The 18,522-nt window shown below is 36.2% G+C and overlaps 1 protein-coding gene and 1 non-coding gene across 7 annotated transcripts in view; one reads left to right on the forward strand and one right to left on the reverse strand.

Moving 5' to 3' along the window:
* LOC134661262 (titin) overlaps positions 1 to 18,522 on the reverse strand; it is a 74,154-nt gene that overhangs the window by 23,760 nt on the left and 31,872 nt on the right. For all 6 annotated transcript variants that reach the window (XM_063517249.1, XM_063517250.1, XM_063517248.1 and 3 more), the window contains exons 3-4: positions 9,404 to 9,541; positions 1,678 to 1,761 (exon numbers count right to left, since the gene is read on the reverse strand). In XM_063517249.1, the coding sequence (XP_063373319.1) occupies positions 1,678 to 1,761; positions 9,404 to 9,532 (213 nt within the window). In that variant the 5' untranslated portion in view covers positions 9,533 to 9,541. The remainder of the gene's footprint in view (positions 1 to 1,677; positions 1,762 to 9,403; positions 9,542 to 18,522) is intronic.
* On the forward strand, positions 3,221 to 3,324 carry LOC134661962 (U6 spliceosomal RNA). Its single transcript, XR_010098007.1, has one exon. It is a non-coding gene; the product is annotated as a U6 spliceosomal RNA (small nuclear RNA).

Below are 18,522 nucleotides of genomic sequence, written 5' to 3' on the forward strand. Positions count from 1 at the left end.
AATCGCTATCGCTTCGCCATCGAATCGCTTTTTGTCTCTCTATCACTCTTCCATATTAATGTGACAGTGACAGTTGCGTTCCGTTCGCTACGGAGCGTTAGCGATTGGCATGTGATCTACGGGGCCTGACCAGGAATATAACATATGATCACGCGCCATGTTGCAGAATTCACTGGAACTACTTTTATCATACTATACTAAACTGTCATCCTATACATGAGAATAACGGCGCCCTCTTGACAATGATCATATATTACTGGTCAGGTTTTAACTTGGTCTGACTCTGCCGCACAAAAAAAGTTTATTTGCTAAAATGTGTAAAAGTTTTTCTTAAACTATGACTGCCGCACTAGGCTATGCCTGTCTTGTGGAGTCAGATTGAAAACAACGCTAATTTTAATTACATCCTACGCTGAAGTTTTGGTTTTCTAATATGTATACCTACATACTAGAGTCCCTTGTCCAAACAGCAACACCCCTAACTGTACATCGGGGGACCTTATTACAAAAGGCATAAGGTCCACCTTTGTTCAGTTAACAGTGTGGGAGATGGTACTAAGAAACATACACTCAAATAGTCAAGGCCCCTTTATGACGACTAATCAGTTATGCAACGCGTTAAACAGAACGGCAAACAGACTGGCGTCCGTACCCGTTAGACGGGCCGTTATTAATCTCATGTTAATCTCTGACGGGCGATCATTGCAGCGATAGGGTTTTGTTTTACTTTGTTTTTAACGGCCATCGAGTCTATTCGGCCAGTAAGAATCTATAAATTTTGATAACCCCGTTATCAATGTTGCAATACCCTGGAGAACCCTAACTTCAACGTTGGTGCCCAACTTCGCCCAAGTAAAATATTATTATTAACAATTAGACAAAACAAATAGATGTCCATGCTCACAATCAGATATAGGAATCCGTGGGGCAAATTTTCTTGTCAGGTAGGGACTTCCTATATCGATAAACTCAATTATCGATGCTCGTTCTATATAGTAGTGATCGCCCCCAACATTGTGTGTTTTTTGTAACTATTGTTTTGAAGACAAGTATGAAATTCACACATAGCATATTTTAAATAATCGCTAGGTTATATAAAGGTAGGGCGTAATACTTATTGCACTATGAAATAGTCAATATTATCTCAACCTCTTTATTGATTGATTATCAATCAAAGCGAATTGAGTTATTATTTGATTTGATTTTTACACTTTTAATAAAAACATATTTTTACAAGCAAACCATTGAGTGATCACTAGTATATAGAACGAGCATCGATAATTGAGTTTATCGATATAGAAAGTCCCTACCTGTCAAGAAAATTTGCCCCACGGATTCCTATGCCTGCTCATAATTAAGAGTCCTGTGTGAAAAATTTTAAAGTAGAATAAACACAAATTAAAAAATACCCTAACTTTGCCACACACACACACACCTATCCATCTTCGCCAAACAAAATATTGTTATGTAATTAAATTATGTTAAAACTTATTCCACATTTCTACATGTTGAATTACTAAACGGCCACCTGCCACGATTACCTGTAGCAAAATTATGATTTAATGCTCATTAAGGCAAAGTCACTAAAGGCGAATTTAGGGTACGTATTTTTGGCGACCCTTGTTTTCAATGAGCTGAAATGGGGTCTGTTAATGATATAAGTAATGATATAAATACCTGCATGGATCCAGCAGCGCAGTTCAGAGCCGCCTTCGTCCGGTTCAAGAAGATAACGGGGCTCAGGTCGTCCAGCTTTGTGACCTGAAATAGACATTACATTTTAAACTACTCACTGACAACTCGCAAAATTTAACCAAAGTTAACCCTTTGAACGCCACGCCTATCATATTGGAAAACATTGGAAAAAATTGCAACAATATAAAATATCGTCGCTATACTTACTCAACCTCATATCTGCAACAATCATTTTATGGAAATGTCGCTTTTCTTTCATTCGGAATACGGTGTTTTTGTCATCAAATGAGTGTTGCAGATACGAGGTTGAGTAAGTATAGCGGCGATATGTAATCTTTTATAACCTTTATCACGTTTAAATAAGGTCTACAAATAATTCATATTGGTACATACTACTTTCATATTTACATAAATATGAGAATAGTTTCACCCTATAATTACACTGCTATGTATTCCGTGGAACGCACACGCATAATTTTATATTTAGCTACGCGAGCGGCGCATAAATCTAAAACACTAATTATTCCTCTGGGCTATAAGACATTCCGGAAATGAAACTAATTTGGCTATACCCTATTGTTCTAAATCCAATTTGGGCCACAACGTTCGTTATTTACTTTTCTTTATTAAGTCATTAAACAACTGTACCGATATTCGGAACCTAAAGTAATATATTGAGAGTGGCAACACTGTAGTTAGTCGTATTGTCCTTTTCTAGCATATACGTCCATCTCTCTCCCACACCCCCACCACTTCAGGCAGTTGCGTTTGACAATTTTGACAGTTAGAAACAAACGCAATTACCTCATTGGCTTGCTGTTTTTCCATCTGGAAGGTCGTGAAGCTAAACTGCTGGTGAGTTTTTGAATTTGTACCCCAGTTTAGCTGACTATATTGAAAAACAGTTTCTAACGGCTTTTGCCGTTCGAAATAAATATTTAAATTTAGTTGTCCGTTAAACTATCTAGCAAATAAAAATGATCCGGAATAGTGATGTGCAAGTGTTTTCAAAGGCTGCCTGCGCGCACCGTGGCTATGCCAATGAAAATACTAAAACACATGGTAGAAAACACATCGAGCTGGTAAAGCGTGCACGTGTCACCATTATAATTTAATTTTATTAAGTCTCTTCCGAGTCTTGTTAGTTTAAATCTTTGTGTGTGTATAATAACGGTTGAAATTATATAATACTTAAATGGTGATGTGTGGAGGTATACCCTTTCAAGTGATTTGTGTTTTCGAATACGAATGGATCGGATAGTTAATACGTGTTACGTAGAACCTACGTATTAAGGTAGAAGCTTATAGACGTGTAGGTTTTTTATCTGTCCAAGTATCTATCAGCAATTTATCTTTTTATCCCGTTCCGGGTTAATATAATATTGCAAAATTAATTTTTTGGTAATAAACTTGCTGATAAATAACGTGTACCCGAATAGGAGTCGACGATATTTCCGCTCTAAGGGACACAAGGTAACGAACAAACCTACATCGCAAACATTGCATTTATTTTTGTGGAAAGTGAGTACTTCGGCAGTACATAAACTTAAATCTGACTAGACATAGAGAGAGATTAGCATGGCTCTGCGCAAGAATGACATGCGAATTCGTGAAGTATTTCACTCTGTATCTATCAACTTATATCTCTCCAACTAGATCTTTGATTTATGTAGGTAGGTACCTACTTAAATATATAACTTAGCAGGTACTTACAGCTTTAAAGGTTAAGGAAAAGAACTCTTGCATGTAGGTGCTATATGTGCTTGTGTTATTTTGAATTTGAATAACTTGATTATTAATTCTATACGTAACTACATACAAGAGGGTCAATTCTTAAGCCTACTTACCTACCTACATAAATAGTACACTTAAATTAAACGTTTCAAATAAAATCGGAAGCCTGTGACATGGAAGGGCATTAACGATACGGGAATCTTTAGATTGAATCATTGACGAAGACGCATGGTTTGGTTCATATTGTCACATTATATTAGTTAACTGTAGAGTTAAAGTTTAGTTTTGGCAAATCTGCGCGTCACCGTGAATGACACTTTCTAAAAGTGCCTGTTAAAGCCGGCGTAAAGCCTTTCACCTTGTCGAGCAAGGAACCCGCAACTTAGGGAATATTACCCATAAACTCAGGGTATTTGATTTGAATGATACTTATTCTTAAACTTACGTTTGTTATGGTTCCACCTGCTAAGGTGCGCCTAAGAGAATCTTTTATTCGTTCACAAACTAACGTCAAGTTATTTGTGATGAAACCAATATATTATGTACCTATCTAAACCTGCGCAAGGCTGCCATGTTTACACCTGCGTAAGGTGTGCCAAAAGAATCTTTGATTCGTTCACAAACTAACGTCAAGTTATTTGTGATGAAACCAATATATTATGTACCTATCTAAACCTGCGCAAGGCTGCCATGTTTACACCTGCGTAAGGTGTGCCAAAAGAATCTTTGATTCGTTCACAAACTGACGTCAAGTTATTGATGATGATATTATAACCTATGTAAGCCTGCGCAAGGCACGTCAGACATATTCACAGAAATATAAATGATATGGTCATAACACAGGCGTGCGAGTAGACCACAATCACAAAAATATTACAAAGATTAAGTTGTAAATATCTCTTTTTAGAGAATGTATAAATGGTTTAAAATAATGTTTTGGGTAAAAATCAGTCGAAATAGGCAAGGCTTCGTTATTAGAGTTTTCATTTTTGTTTACCAATCTATTTCAAGGGTCCCGAACACCCTATTGGCTAAACCCGAAATTGGGCTAATTAACTGTGGTAAAAGTGAAAACTGCTTTCCATTTACATAACATTTCTAAAATTATAATAGGTAAAATAAAAACCTAAGATTCCAGGCCTATCTCGACTCATTTTTATTTTAAAGATGGGAAAAAAATCTTTGCACCCTAATATAAAATTGTGGTCTGGTGGAGATTTAGTCACCTAATTTCGACTATAAGCCCAGGCAGAATATTGATAATTAGAATAAGGAGTGGTCAATCCTCCAAGGTCCATACAATCTGTGGACTCTAATTAAATCAGGCTCGGTAAGCTCACGACACGACAGAGCTTACGATTCCATTCTGAAATAAGCTATGTTTACAATATATATTACCCATGGTGTGAAACAAACAGCCTGCTCAAGGTGTACAAAGGGTCCGTTTAACGGCCCTATAAACATCTACAAACCTTTGAAGTCTAGGCCTGCCACAATATGACAGACTAGAAATAAATACATATGATCCCAATGTAAGAGCAGCTCACAGTTGCATAAATTATATTTGGCTGGAGAGCACTTGTCTTTCAGTTAACATGTTTACGAGTACCTACCTATGTACACGACATGACCAAGGTTACCTACCTTTTTACATAATTATTATATCCCTGACTGCCATGGTATATTAGGAAAATTATCATGTGCTGGCGGTGCTGCACAAGCATGTTTGAAATAAAATATACAAAACTGGCCTAACGGGCGTTTATGAATTATGTATTTTACACCCTTGTGTCTGTATTGTGACCCTGGAAGTTTTAAACCACCTGTATCGTAAGTGCTCCTATGCACGGATTAAGTTTATAATAAACTACCCATGCCCTAACCTCAAGGGCAAGTGCTTCTATGCACGGACCAGATACTGTTGTCACTTATTTCACTTATCATGACTTGTCATAGTTTGATACTACACGTTTAATAAATTTAAGACCGTGGAATGTACCCACTACAAAAGGTTTTTAAAAATAGTGACTGAATGGTTTGTACGAACGGTTCTAGCACAGTTTCTGGGCGGTCACGTCTAGGGCATGACCCTCTAGTTCTCAATTTATACAAAATTATAGCATTGTGATACTGTTCGCTTTGCACAATAAAATAGGGGAACAGGAGCACGCCTTGCGAAAAGGCGAAGCTATTTTGAAACGCAAACCTTTCAAAAATAGATTGAAATATATAAATAATTATGTTTTTGGTGTGGAACATGTAATTGTACACCCAAACAAATGCAATCATTTATTATATGTTAGCAAAACTCTGCCAAAGTGTTAGTCTGTCTCTACAGTGTAACCTGAAGGCATGAATGCACATGAATCTCTTGAAACATGGTGGATTAACTAATTTACACCCCGTCTGTGTCTTGCTCCTACCAAATCCACAAGTTGAGGACCTCAACCTATCTAGGCACCCTTCTTGCTCGAGACCTGAAAAAATAATCTCATGCAGTCAAGTGTCGGAAAACCAGGTCCACACTCTTAGCACTACCGTGAATATATCTAAGAAGTCTGTATACTGCCTTCCAGGAGGCGGGATGTTAATAGACTAGCCTATATAGTAGGCCAGAGATATAGTATACAAAAGCACACTGGCCCAAATCCAGTAATATTATATGCACTTCAGAATACAAAATAATTGACTATTCTGCGTATATTTGATATCAAAAAGTTACAATTACCTACCCTTAGGTCATAAGGAGGATAAATATACATAAATATCAAATATATTCGACAAAGTGTTGACCCTAGCATTGGATAAAATAGAGGTTCCTCTTAAACGGCATCTGCGCTGTTGGCTTTGGGCCCACGGGTGCCCGGCAAAAGGTCGGGGACCCCATGGTTCCGCACAGTTATTGCAAATAATGTAAAATCACAAAATAAACACAAATTTTCATTTTGGTTAAAAACACATATGCGATGAGCTAAGGTTTCGAATTAAGTACCTTATTCTTAATCTGGAAAGAGAAGACTGAATATTCAGAATTAAGCTATGTCTGTGAATGGTTTACATAAATTAAGCCACTTTAGCGTTCAGAAACAATCAAGTTTATGTCTACTAGTAGGCACCAGATAAGGTAAACTACTCATACTGCATATATAGACAATAATGAGTACAATTAAGGTCACTTGATGATAGCTAAACATGAACATACGCAGAATGAGCTGCACCTATACAAATATCATTGATAAAGCTCTGTGGCAATTCTACATTTACCATTTGAACGCCAAGAGCACCAAAAAGCGTCGTAACTAGTGCCCACATGAGTATTATGATATGGCTTAAGCTCTCAAAGTAACCTTCACAATTTTAAGTAAGGTTTGTTTAGGTCCATTAGCTCGCGTTCGCGTTAGTAAAGCGTACAAACGATTAAATGCATTTTATAGCTATAACCAAATAAATAGCTCACACTGGCTCACAGTCATTAAAAGAATTCAGTAAAATCATTAAAAGTATTCCCTATGATATTTTATTAAGTACCTACCCAATATTAACTTTGTGGGTAGTGATAGTGATATAACGAATATTTAAAATATTCGTCTACTTAATCCTGAGGGATTCTGGAAATAAGAAAGGTCTTGTCCTTGTTATATCCTGCAACTGCTTACCTTACTAGATAATTATTATCAAATTTGTCAATAATTGGGAGTTATAAATAAAAACTACTCGAGTACTTTATGATTTTTATCTTTTCATATTTTAATTACATCACTCCATATCACAGATGTTGTATGCTCCCTGAAGAGTAGACTGACTTATCTTCTTTTACATAGTCTCACATACATATAATTAAGTACTATAGCACCCTTGTGGTGATTCACTTATTTTCGTTGAAAATTTATAAGTACCTACATTAAATACGTATATAAAATGGAAAGTTAGTATCATAATATAATGGTATATAAAATTGTATGCTTTACTAAATACCTCTCTCCTCACATGTATTAAAATAAAGGGTGTACTACATAATTAATTAATTAATTAAACACTCCTAATATAATAATATTACATATACATAATATGTAAGTACATGTATAATCACATTGGCTTGGCGTCTTCCCACCACCAGGCGATAACAAACACGTCTCAATATATTACTTTAGGTTCCGAATATCGGTACAGTTGTTTAATGACAGCGTTTTACACAAAAATAAAACGCTAATTAAATAACTTACCATATTCGGAACCTAAAGTTTTAATCCTGCCTGGTGTAAATATGTATAATTTTGAGACAATGAGGTAATTGCGTTTGTTTCTAACTGTCAAAATTGTCAAACGCAACTGCCTGAAGTGGTGGGGGTGTGGGAGAGAGATGGACGTATATGCTAGAAAAGGACAATACGACTAACTACAGTGTTGCCACTCTCAATATATTACTTTAGGTTCCGAATATGGTAAGTTATTTAATTAGCGTTTTATTTTTGTGTAAAACGCTGTCATTTTATCTAACCCAGAAACTGACCGCAAGACCCTGTTGAGTCTTCGTCAACCTTATTCCAAAGACATAAGGGCCATCAATGGTTAGTTAAAACTGTTCCTGTTATATCTGTCACCGTAAAATTGTAAACACTCGTCATATTACAATCTCACTAGTTACATTATAAACTGACGGTAGGGAGATTATAATCTAACCTAACCTAACCTACGTCAGATTATAAACTAACGGGTTTACAATCTTACGGTGTCATATCCACAAACCAAAATGACGACCAAGATCATAATACCACCTCTTTCACTCCTGTTACGACTATGCAAGTGTGAATGAGACATTTTACGACACTGTCTTCAGTTTGGTTTACGGATATAGTACAGTTAGCTGGAGATCAAAAATCGTAAAGGCATATAAAAAGGTGCGTCATTTACGCTTTTTTGCTTCTGAGTCGGTTTGAACTATTACCTCTTGCGGTACAGATTGTAACGTGATTACGTTACGTAGTACCGGTTTGGGTATACCGACTGAGACACAAAAGTAGGGTTATGCTCATCTAGTCACCTATTAGGGTGAATCAACGTTTTTCACTCGTCGTCATACGCTCTCCTGGGTAGACGCCATCTTGGAAATCTATATATATTCCGACTTTTGTTCAATATGTGTTCAATAGTGGTTGAAAGAGTGAACTTATGACTTATAGTCTGTCAAGCCGGATATGTTAGTAGCAATATAAAGCAAACTAAAGTATGGTATCCCTAGGAAACGAATAAAAAGCAGCAATGTATTATACATCGAACAACGATGAAATGTAAACAAAACAGTTCCACAGATAAGGTATAAATGACACGCAATGTTCGAACAATTCGAACGTAAGTGTTGCTAACACGCGATTATTCAAATTTTCCGCCTTTTCTACTGACAAGATTTGCTTGACCATTTTTGCATTTGGTCTTTACAGCGATAAGACCGCCTGTTGTCTGCCTCTACATTTAATGAATTGTTCTTTTCTTTTGTATCTTTTTACTGAGGTGTGGCAATAATAGTAGTTTGTGTTACAAGGGATCAAAATGATATACTCGTATTCCCGTCAAGGGCGTACATTGAATCCTGAATGAAGCGATGGATTCTACAATAGAATCCCGAACGTAGTGAAGGATTCTAAAGTAGAATCCTGAGCGTAATTGGGGATTCAAGTAAACTAGTGCCCAAGACGAAATAATTTTGATACCGTGTGACACATACTGCTTTTCATATCAACTATGAGGAAAATAAAAAAATCTTAATGTTGACACAATCTGATGCTTAAACAGATTATTTAAGCTAAAAAAATTATGTGCAAAAAAATGTAAAAATAGTGTGCTAGAACAGAAAAGTGTTACTTTGATCCCTCCTAGCAAGGAGGAAAAGTGCCACTTTGACCCCTCCAAGCAGGGAAGAAAAAGCTCTTTTCCGAATAAGTGGTGTGAAAAGAGTATTCTATCTATTTATAGGTACCTTGCCGTCCAATATAGTTTGTTCAGGCAGCCCCTCGCCCTGGTAGAGGATGCTGTTGGCCTGCTGGTCGTAGTTGGACTGCGCCAGCGTCGACGAGGCTACAGCCAGAAGAATGTACAGCAGCGCCATCTTGGAATTCTGGAAGAAAACAAAAGCAGTTAAGAATAGTCATAGAGAAAAAAATACATAGAGTGCTCACTCCATACATCAGTTTTAGTACTAAAAAGACTATTAGCATCTAGCATCGAGTAGCGGAACTATCAGTACTGCTAATTGACAATAGATGTAGCACCGACCGGAAAGTCTTATGCTGTTGAGATAAGACTTTCCGGTCGGTGCTACATCTATTGTCAAGTAGCAGTACTGATAGTTCCGCTACTCGATGCTAGATGTAGACACTGAAATTAATAGTCTGAACTGATGTATGGAGTGAGCACTCTTGTCTTACTATATTTCTCTATGGAATAGTGTTGGTTATGACTACTCGGTTTATCAGACTCTAATAATTAAATTGTAGCTTGAGTTCCTATCTCGCACGCCATCTATTGTCAAGTAACAGTACTGATAAATCCGCTACATGACGCTACAACACAAGCGTTTTGGTAACAAAACTGATATAGGTATGGAGTGAGCAATGCTTAGTTATTTTTCTATGTCAATACAGATACAGGCCCGAGTCTCTTGTAGAGACATGAGACCTTTTCAGAGAGCTCTGTTATAAAAAAATATCATATCACCTCTTTACATAAAATTCATCATGAGTTCGGTACACAAATCATACAATGGGAGCCCCACTTAAATATTTATCTTACTTTGTTTTTAGTATTTAGAATAGAATAGAATAGAAATATTTATATGTTGTTATAGCGGCAACAGAAATACATCATCTGTGAAAAATTCAACTGTCTAGCTATCACGGTTCATGAGTTTAAGTCTGGTGTCAGACAGACGGACAGCTAAGTTTAGTGATAGGGTCCCGTTATTACCCTTTGGGTACGGAACCCTAAAAATAAAAACTCGTTCATGCGAGACAATTATTTTTTGGAATTTACCAAACGCCTCAGTTCAACTGTATAGGCCTACACGTCTACCAGTGCCCTTCCAACGCCATAATAAACTAACAGGTTCCACAAACAGTATTGATGCAACGTGCAATTAGTATAGGCCTCATAAGCTTCTCATCGACACCCAAGCCCAATCAAACTCTAATCGTACAGGGATAAGGATCAATTTGCAGTAAACGGTCGTAATGAGTGATTTCTAATGAAAGCTCACTCTCACGGCGGTGCAAGTTTTTGTTTCGTTTTCTAACGCGTATTGATAAGATGAATTAAGTGATGAGAATTACATTCAATAACTTATTAACCGACTGCCGAAGTACAAGAGAGTTTTTTTTTCTAGTGATATATGGTTGGATGTTTATTTCTTTAGAGTTTAGCCCATGGTGAGTAGCTTGGGTATTTTTCACCCGACTACGATATTACGACAAAAGCAAAATTTTGGGTTTAGTTATTTCGGAATAGTGGTAATTAGCTAGAAATTGTAATGGCTACAGGGAAAATAGATCGATTACAAGTTTCACATAATACAAAAGTATTCGCTCTATTTTCTTTGTATTACTATTTTTAGCAATAAAAACTAATCCCAGATATATTTACATTGTATGCTACTTAAATGTTCAAGCCATGTTATTCGACATGACATGACATTAAATTTTTGAAATAAGAGCGTAATTTCGATTAAATTGAAATAGTAGCGGGCTCGCGGTCGAGTGACGTTTAATTCCAATTCTGTCATAGGTCTTAATATCTGGGAGACCTAGCTTTGCTCGGAAAACATATAAAAACTCAAAAATGTGTTTTCCCAGAAATAAGACCTAGCTAGATCTATTTATCGCCCCCGAAAACCCCCAAATTGCAAATTTCATCGAAATAGAGCCGTTTCCGAGATCCCCGAAATATATATATATACTTAATTATACAAGAATTGCTCGTTTAAAGGTATAAGATTATATAATTATATCTATTACCATTACGCGTCAATAATTTTATAATTAATCGAGACATCTGTGTACCTATAACCCAAATATACCAAAGAAATTCGCGCTGCGCCGATACCGGCCACGATTAATCTACCAGCAAGGACAGCCAGTGCCTTTCACCAGGCAAGGCTGACTGCTATCCATGGATACGACGCTTGCTGACATAATCGAGAGACATATGACACGATATAGTTTTTTATTGGACCCAGTAGCCAAGTGGCAATAGCTTATTACTTGTTATTAGATAATACTAATCGAAACTTACATTATGGAACTAAGCCACAGCCAAGATCGTTTGTCGACAAACATACGCCTATCGTAAAATATTAAAAAACATATTTGACACAAGCTTTTATGGCTGACTGTACTTTTCTTTCAACTGCCTACTAATGCTCATCGAGACAATTCCAAAACTCCCAAACACAATAGGTTTCGTTGTTTTATCACAGAGTTTCTATGGCCACCTCCTGTCTCCAGCATCAGATCAGCTCGATGGTACCATAATATTGCATTGTCACCCGACTTACAAATGTATGTATGTCAATTTTCATCGTTAAGACATAATTACATAAGGCTAATTCAATTCCGTCATAGCTATTCCGTCCACGAGCGTATATTACTTTGATTTACAATCGTAGGAAAAAAAACATCTGCTTTTGATTGCTGAAACTAAAACCAATCGCTGCTTTGTCGATTAAATTATCAATTTTGTTGACCAGTGACAACTTTAACTTTATGATGAGGATGATCCTTCCGGCCGATTTCGGCCATGGCGACCACTACGACTCCTAGTTTGCTCGGCGCTCGTGCGCCCGAAGATGGCTGACGTAGCCGATCTTCGAGGTGAACCCCCGCGCACTTTGAGGGCACGTGAGAACACCAGCCACGTAGTGGTAGTGAATGGGAGCAGGCTGGCGCGTTTTCGTTATCTCCATGATATTAAAACTACAGATATAAGTCCTCTCAACTTAAAGTGCTTCAATCGCAGTTCTGTATCCTGTTTAGTCAGCGCCTTACCATACTAGGAGCTAAAATGACTCATTATTATTGCCTTTAAGCGGATTTACTACTAATTACTATACGCTTGTGTAATACAATCGCTTGAACATTCACATTGACTTAGTCACATTTAGTTTAAGCCATATGCTTATTAGCAACTAATTTCTGCCTCTTCTTGCGTTTTCTCATATTACATTATATTATTGTACAATTATAAAAAAAATACTAGTCCCGGAATCCCGAGTCTTGTCCATGTTAAGTACAATGTTTAAGGTCATTCACTCGAAATGACACTACTTATACCGATCATTATATATAATGCTGGATTAAAATTATCCTATGTCCTTCCCCGGGCCTCAAACTATCTCCATACCAAAATTCATCTAAATCGGTTCAGCGGTTTAAGCGTTAAGGGGCCCACTGATTAACAGTCCGCCGGACGGTATCGGCCTGTCAGTTATTCGGAACTGTCAACTTTTTTTTCTAACTGACAGGCCGATCGATACCGTTCGGCGGACTGTTAATCAGTGGGCCCCTTGAGAGGTAACAGACAGACAGTTACCTACTTTCGCATTTTAAATATTAGTAGGGATTTCTTATTAATGAATAGATGTTTATCAAAAAAATCTATGTAATTATTCATTATTTACAAACGTTTTGCTTCTTTGTTATTTCCTGGTTATTTCACTTCGAACTTTATAAAGACTATGTCACCAGCCGTCATTAAGGGCCTACTGCAGCCGCGTCTGGCGCTTCGTAAACCACGCCCGCTAGTTCTTCCCTCCCCGCTAACACGCACACATGGAAACGCTTCGCGCCGCACGTGAAGTTTGTGTGACCTTTTAGCACCATCTAACGTTACAAAAGGTAACTACCATTATACGCGGTCGCTGCAGTCGGCCAGAAACTTAAATTCGGAAAAAATTTAAACAGATGGCGTTGTTACTTGTTCATAATAGCAAACAATAAAATAATTAATTCATAAACCTGAATATTTATTGTTGTTTTGGAAGATGTTAACAGCATAGAAGCAGCAGCGTATATAGCATATAAGTTAAGAGTATTGATAATAAGAAAATAGCACAAGAACAGAAAAGAGATTATTTTTGATAAAATATGATGAAAACAGATTTACTTGATTACGCTCACCTGACTTTGCGGTCACTAAATGCAAATTTCAACCTTATTGTTATGGGGTTACAATACCCCTGGGGTTGCAGGCGTCCATAGTCGTTATTATTATAAATGCTTTGGTTGAAATGCTTTTTAACCCTCGAATTTTTCATAGGTACAGTCACCTGCAATAATATGTTACTCTTCGACGGCCGCAAAAATATGTGACACGCTCTTATGGCTCTACAAATAAGATCTAACATGATCTACCGCAAAACGGCCTTCGGTGTGTAACATATTATTGCAGCTGACTGTACTCGTACTCATTGTTGTATAGGTAGGTATTAATATCTTTTATCCGATCGATTTGCATTTATTTGAAATAAATCACAGTGTTTAGTAATTATATGTTTTATTGAATAAGAGATTATTTAGGTATGTAAGGAATACAGGGTGCCTTTTTGAAACACTCATTTTTAGGGTTCCGTAGCCAAATGGCAAAAAAACGGAACCCTTATAGATTCGTCATGTCTGTCTGTCTGTCTGTCCGTCTGTCCGTCTGTCCGTCCGTATGTCACAGCCACTTTTTTCCGAAACTATAAGAACTATACTGTTGAAACTTGGTAAGTAGATGTATTCTGTGAACCGCATTAAGATTTTCACACAAAAATAGAAAAAAAACAATAAATTTTTGGGGTTCCCCATACTTCGAACTGAAACTCAAAATTTTTTTTTTCATCAAACCCGTACGTGTGGGGTATCTATGGATAGGTCTTCAAAAATGATATTGAGGTTCCTAATATCATTTTTTTCTAAACTGAATAGTTTGCGCGAGAGACACTTCCAAAGTGGTAAAATGTGTGTCCCCCCCCCCCTGTAACTTCTAAAATAAGAGAATGATAAAACTAAAAAAAATATATGATGTACATTACCATGCAAACTTCCACCGAAAATTAGTTTGAACAAGATCTAGTATCAAGTAGTTTTTTTTTAATACGTCATAAATCCCCTAAATACGGAACCCTTCATGGACGAGTCCGACTCGCACTTGGCCGCTTTTTCTGGATAATTTTGAATTTCAATTGTCAAGGGTGCCTACATTATTTTTTAATACATTTTACAACGACAACAAACAAAAGTTCAAATTCGCCGTATTAATAGAAATAGTAAAATAGAAAATCATGTTTTTCAAATCTAAGCGTTATTGTAATTTATCTCAAATAACCAAAAAGTCAATCTGACTAGAACTTAAAAACGAACTGAATTATTTTAATATGTCGATTTTTCTTGGTGACCCTGGAGATTTTTTTTTGTATCCCATACAAAAAGAGCGTATCCCAATCGCGTATCGGTTTTGGTTTTTACTTATAAGTGTGAAAAATATATTGTACCATATACGAAGGACGTGTGTTTTTTCATGTTTTATGTGTCTTTTTGTACAATAAAGTGTTTTACTGCTACTAATATATCATATTAACGATTAACTAAAAAGGTATTTACGTCTAATTTAACTGGTAAATTATTAAAGTCAGCTAAAATTAATATATATTCAAAAAAATATTTGTTAATATGTCCCAAAATCATGGCTCATTTTTTAAGTTTCCTGACTTACCAAACATATCGCAACGAAGGCAAGGGTACAACGCGGCATCGTGAACCTAATAACGTAACGTTTCAGTTACTTTTTTAGTCGCCGACCATTTTATCCGGGGTACGAAAAGAGGTATTAGATCTATCCTGGGTCTAATATGTTATAAAAACATAGTTTTTTGAAAAATGTTCGTAGGTAGTACACAAAATTTACATTTTCTTTTAAATGTGATTTGGGTCATCGTTCTCCCTGGTGACTTTTCTGGTGACCCAAGAGACATCAATTTTATTATGACTCAGGAGACTTTTTTTCTATGCACTTTGATTTTTTTGATGCGCTAATTTTGTAATCTAAAATAACTTTAAACTGCTGATATACTTATATCACTTTGCTGATGAGTGGAAGTGGAATTGAAACTTAATTTATTGTTCTCTCCCTTGACAATTTGGCATACATTTGACATGCTGCAGTGCACTCCTAACGTTAATAAAGACATAATTTTTAGAAAAAGCTTTAGGAAAACTCACTCTTGAGGTTAAAACGATTAAGTCCTTATCATATTATGTTAGATTTTTAGAGCCCAGACCCCAAATCAGTGAAAATGTCTCTTAGCCAACTAAATTTGTCTCTGGGAAAAGTACGATATCCCTAAAAATTGTACGTACATTTCGCATTTTTCTGAAGGAACGGAATTCATAAATTGGGTTATTATTATTTTTTCAGATTATTTGATTGCATTGACATATCACCAAGATAGATAGAACATTTAAGTTACCAGAAGAAAAGCATTTGTGTTCTTTTATACAGTGTGGAAAAAGTAGGTTCGATTCCCGGGCGCGACTAAGCGAATTTAAAAAAAAACAACGTGTTGCATTCCGGGAGTGCCGACAGAAGTGAAAACTCAATGACTAGTCCAAAATGTCTGCAGCACTATGTATAATTGACCCATCCTCCTTTCTATTGAAAACTTTTGGTTCCGAAATTGCTGGTCAGTGAGCTTGTTTAAAATTAGAAATTCAAATTTATAGCGTTAATTGTTTAAAATTCGAATAGAAATTGTAGTTACCTTGCAGACCTCGCATCTAAATATATTTGGTCATGATATTTTGAGTTTTATTCACCAGTACTAGAGTTCACTTTTATTAGCGATTTCATCAAGATGTAGCTTTATTGAATTATATTTGAGTGATATAAAGTTATAATACTGTGAGATCCTCGTATTTCAGCCCGTACAAGATTATAACCTTTTTCATGTAATGTCATTGAGTTTTCTTTATTGATTTAAATGCCATCTAAATGATTGGCCATCTAAACCTTACGGTCACATGATCGCCTTACGCTGTCTCGAGTTTATCATTTTTTCCCCACCTCAAAAAGTGCCTAGCGCCGCTAAAGAAGTTTTCACTTCAAAAATCTTTGAATGCAGTTGTTTCTTTAAAAAACAATAATGTTTCATTTAAGTAAAATAGCAAACTTAAGGTTTTAAGGCACTTTCCCTCCAGGGCCCATAATTTTTTTCCACCCGGTAGTAGACAACTATTTTTTTCGACTAAATGAAGTTTTATTAGATAAATCGTTGATCACATGGTTCGTTTCACACATCACATCAAATCGTTTGTCATCACAATCAAAATTTGTCAAAAGTAATGAAATTTATGCCAAAAAACATAAATAAAACATATAAATTCAACACATTTTTTAAATAAAAATCTTTCTCGATTATATAAAAAAGAACATCGACAAATGATGTTCAAAGAATTAATATCAAAACAGATGTCATAATTAGGATTGGCTACTTTAAGAAAGGGACAGAGAGATTTAATCCTCTCGCTCTGCACGTTTTTCTCATTCCTCCTTGTCAAGCCAAAATAAACTATAAAATGATAGTAACACAGTACATTGTAATATTCACTTTTTCTACGGTATCATGTCATTGTAAATTACTTATGTGAAATTGTAGTGGCGTGAGACTTTCAAACCGGAGGTCACGGGTTCGAACCCCGGCCCGTGCAAGTGAGTTTTTGTAAGTAGGACCTTTTTTTAGTGGTACTTAAATATAATAACTTTTCGTATTATTGAAATAAAATATTTTATTCAAACAAACTTAATAATATAATAATTAAAACGAATAATATCAATTAGTTTTTAATATTTATTCAATTATTTTAAATTTTTTGAGCATGAAACATACTAGATTTATTTTTATCATTACAATAGAAAAAAAGCAAAAAATATATTCTTATAGATATTTTATTTTCAAACAAAAATAAAGCAAAAAGTTACGCTTAGATTCTGATGGCTAAATACCAAACAGCTACCGATACATTTCAATATCTGTCGAAATTTCCTAACCCGTTGTAACTGACAAAGAGTATAGATTTCGACGTAGCATGACGTAGCTAAGCAAACACGCACACATGCGTAACGTATAGCCCTGTAAGAAGGCACCATCATAGGTTTACCTCCGATTCCGTTACTACTCAATGGAGTTACGACTCAACGTTTATTGGATATTAACATTTTACGTAATTCGGAGCGCTGCGCGAAGTGACATAGGTCTTACCTCTTTGAGGCACGACGGCCATCTAACATTACTGGCATAAAGGATGCATTTATGACTTTGACGCATGACAGAAAGAGAAACGGAACTGCGTAAAATGGGCGTTTGCTGTTGAATTCATAAAATCAAAAATCGATAATAAATCCATCGGTAAAGGATAATAAGTTAATATTTAGTTCTTTGAAAGTTAAGACGAGATGAAAACCTTTGCTGTAAGGTGGGTTGTGCTGGATATGGATGTGTTTTCTAGTTGCACGAAGCTAAAACCGAAAAATGAACACGTAAGTTTGGATTTATTTTCTATCGAGAAAATTTTAAGCATTCGTGTTTCGACTACTACGAAATCTCTTATCATATAGTCAAGAAACATATATCCGAAAATCACTACTGTTTGTTTCCGGGGCTAGCCACTGCCACCTTTCTAAGATCCTGTTATTTTTCGATGCACGGCCTTAAGGCGAGTCGAATCGGTTCCCTAGTAGTCTAGTGCTGTTGTGTTTAACAAATGCGCTAGCACGCTCATCCATGCCTTTAGCACGACACGCCAATTTATTTTTAAAGTACAGTCAGACACCAATTCTAATTACTAGTGTCCTATTATTGTTCGTGAAGTGCGTTTCCGAGTAACTACTTGTATGTAATTTAGATTTTAGGGTTCCGTACCGTACCGTAGGGGTACATAAACAGGACGCTATTCATTACAGACTCCGCTGTCCGTCTGTCTGTCACCAGCTGTAACTCATGAACCGTTATAGCTAGACAGTTGACATTTTCACAGATGACGCATTTCTGTTGCCGCTATAACAAGAAATTAC

The sequence above is a fragment of the Cydia amplana genome, chromosome Z, assembly GCF_948474715.1.
Source record: "Cydia amplana chromosome Z, ilCydAmpl1.1, whole genome shotgun sequence".
NCBI lineage: Eukaryota > Metazoa > Arthropoda > Insecta > Lepidoptera > Tortricidae > Cydia > Cydia amplana.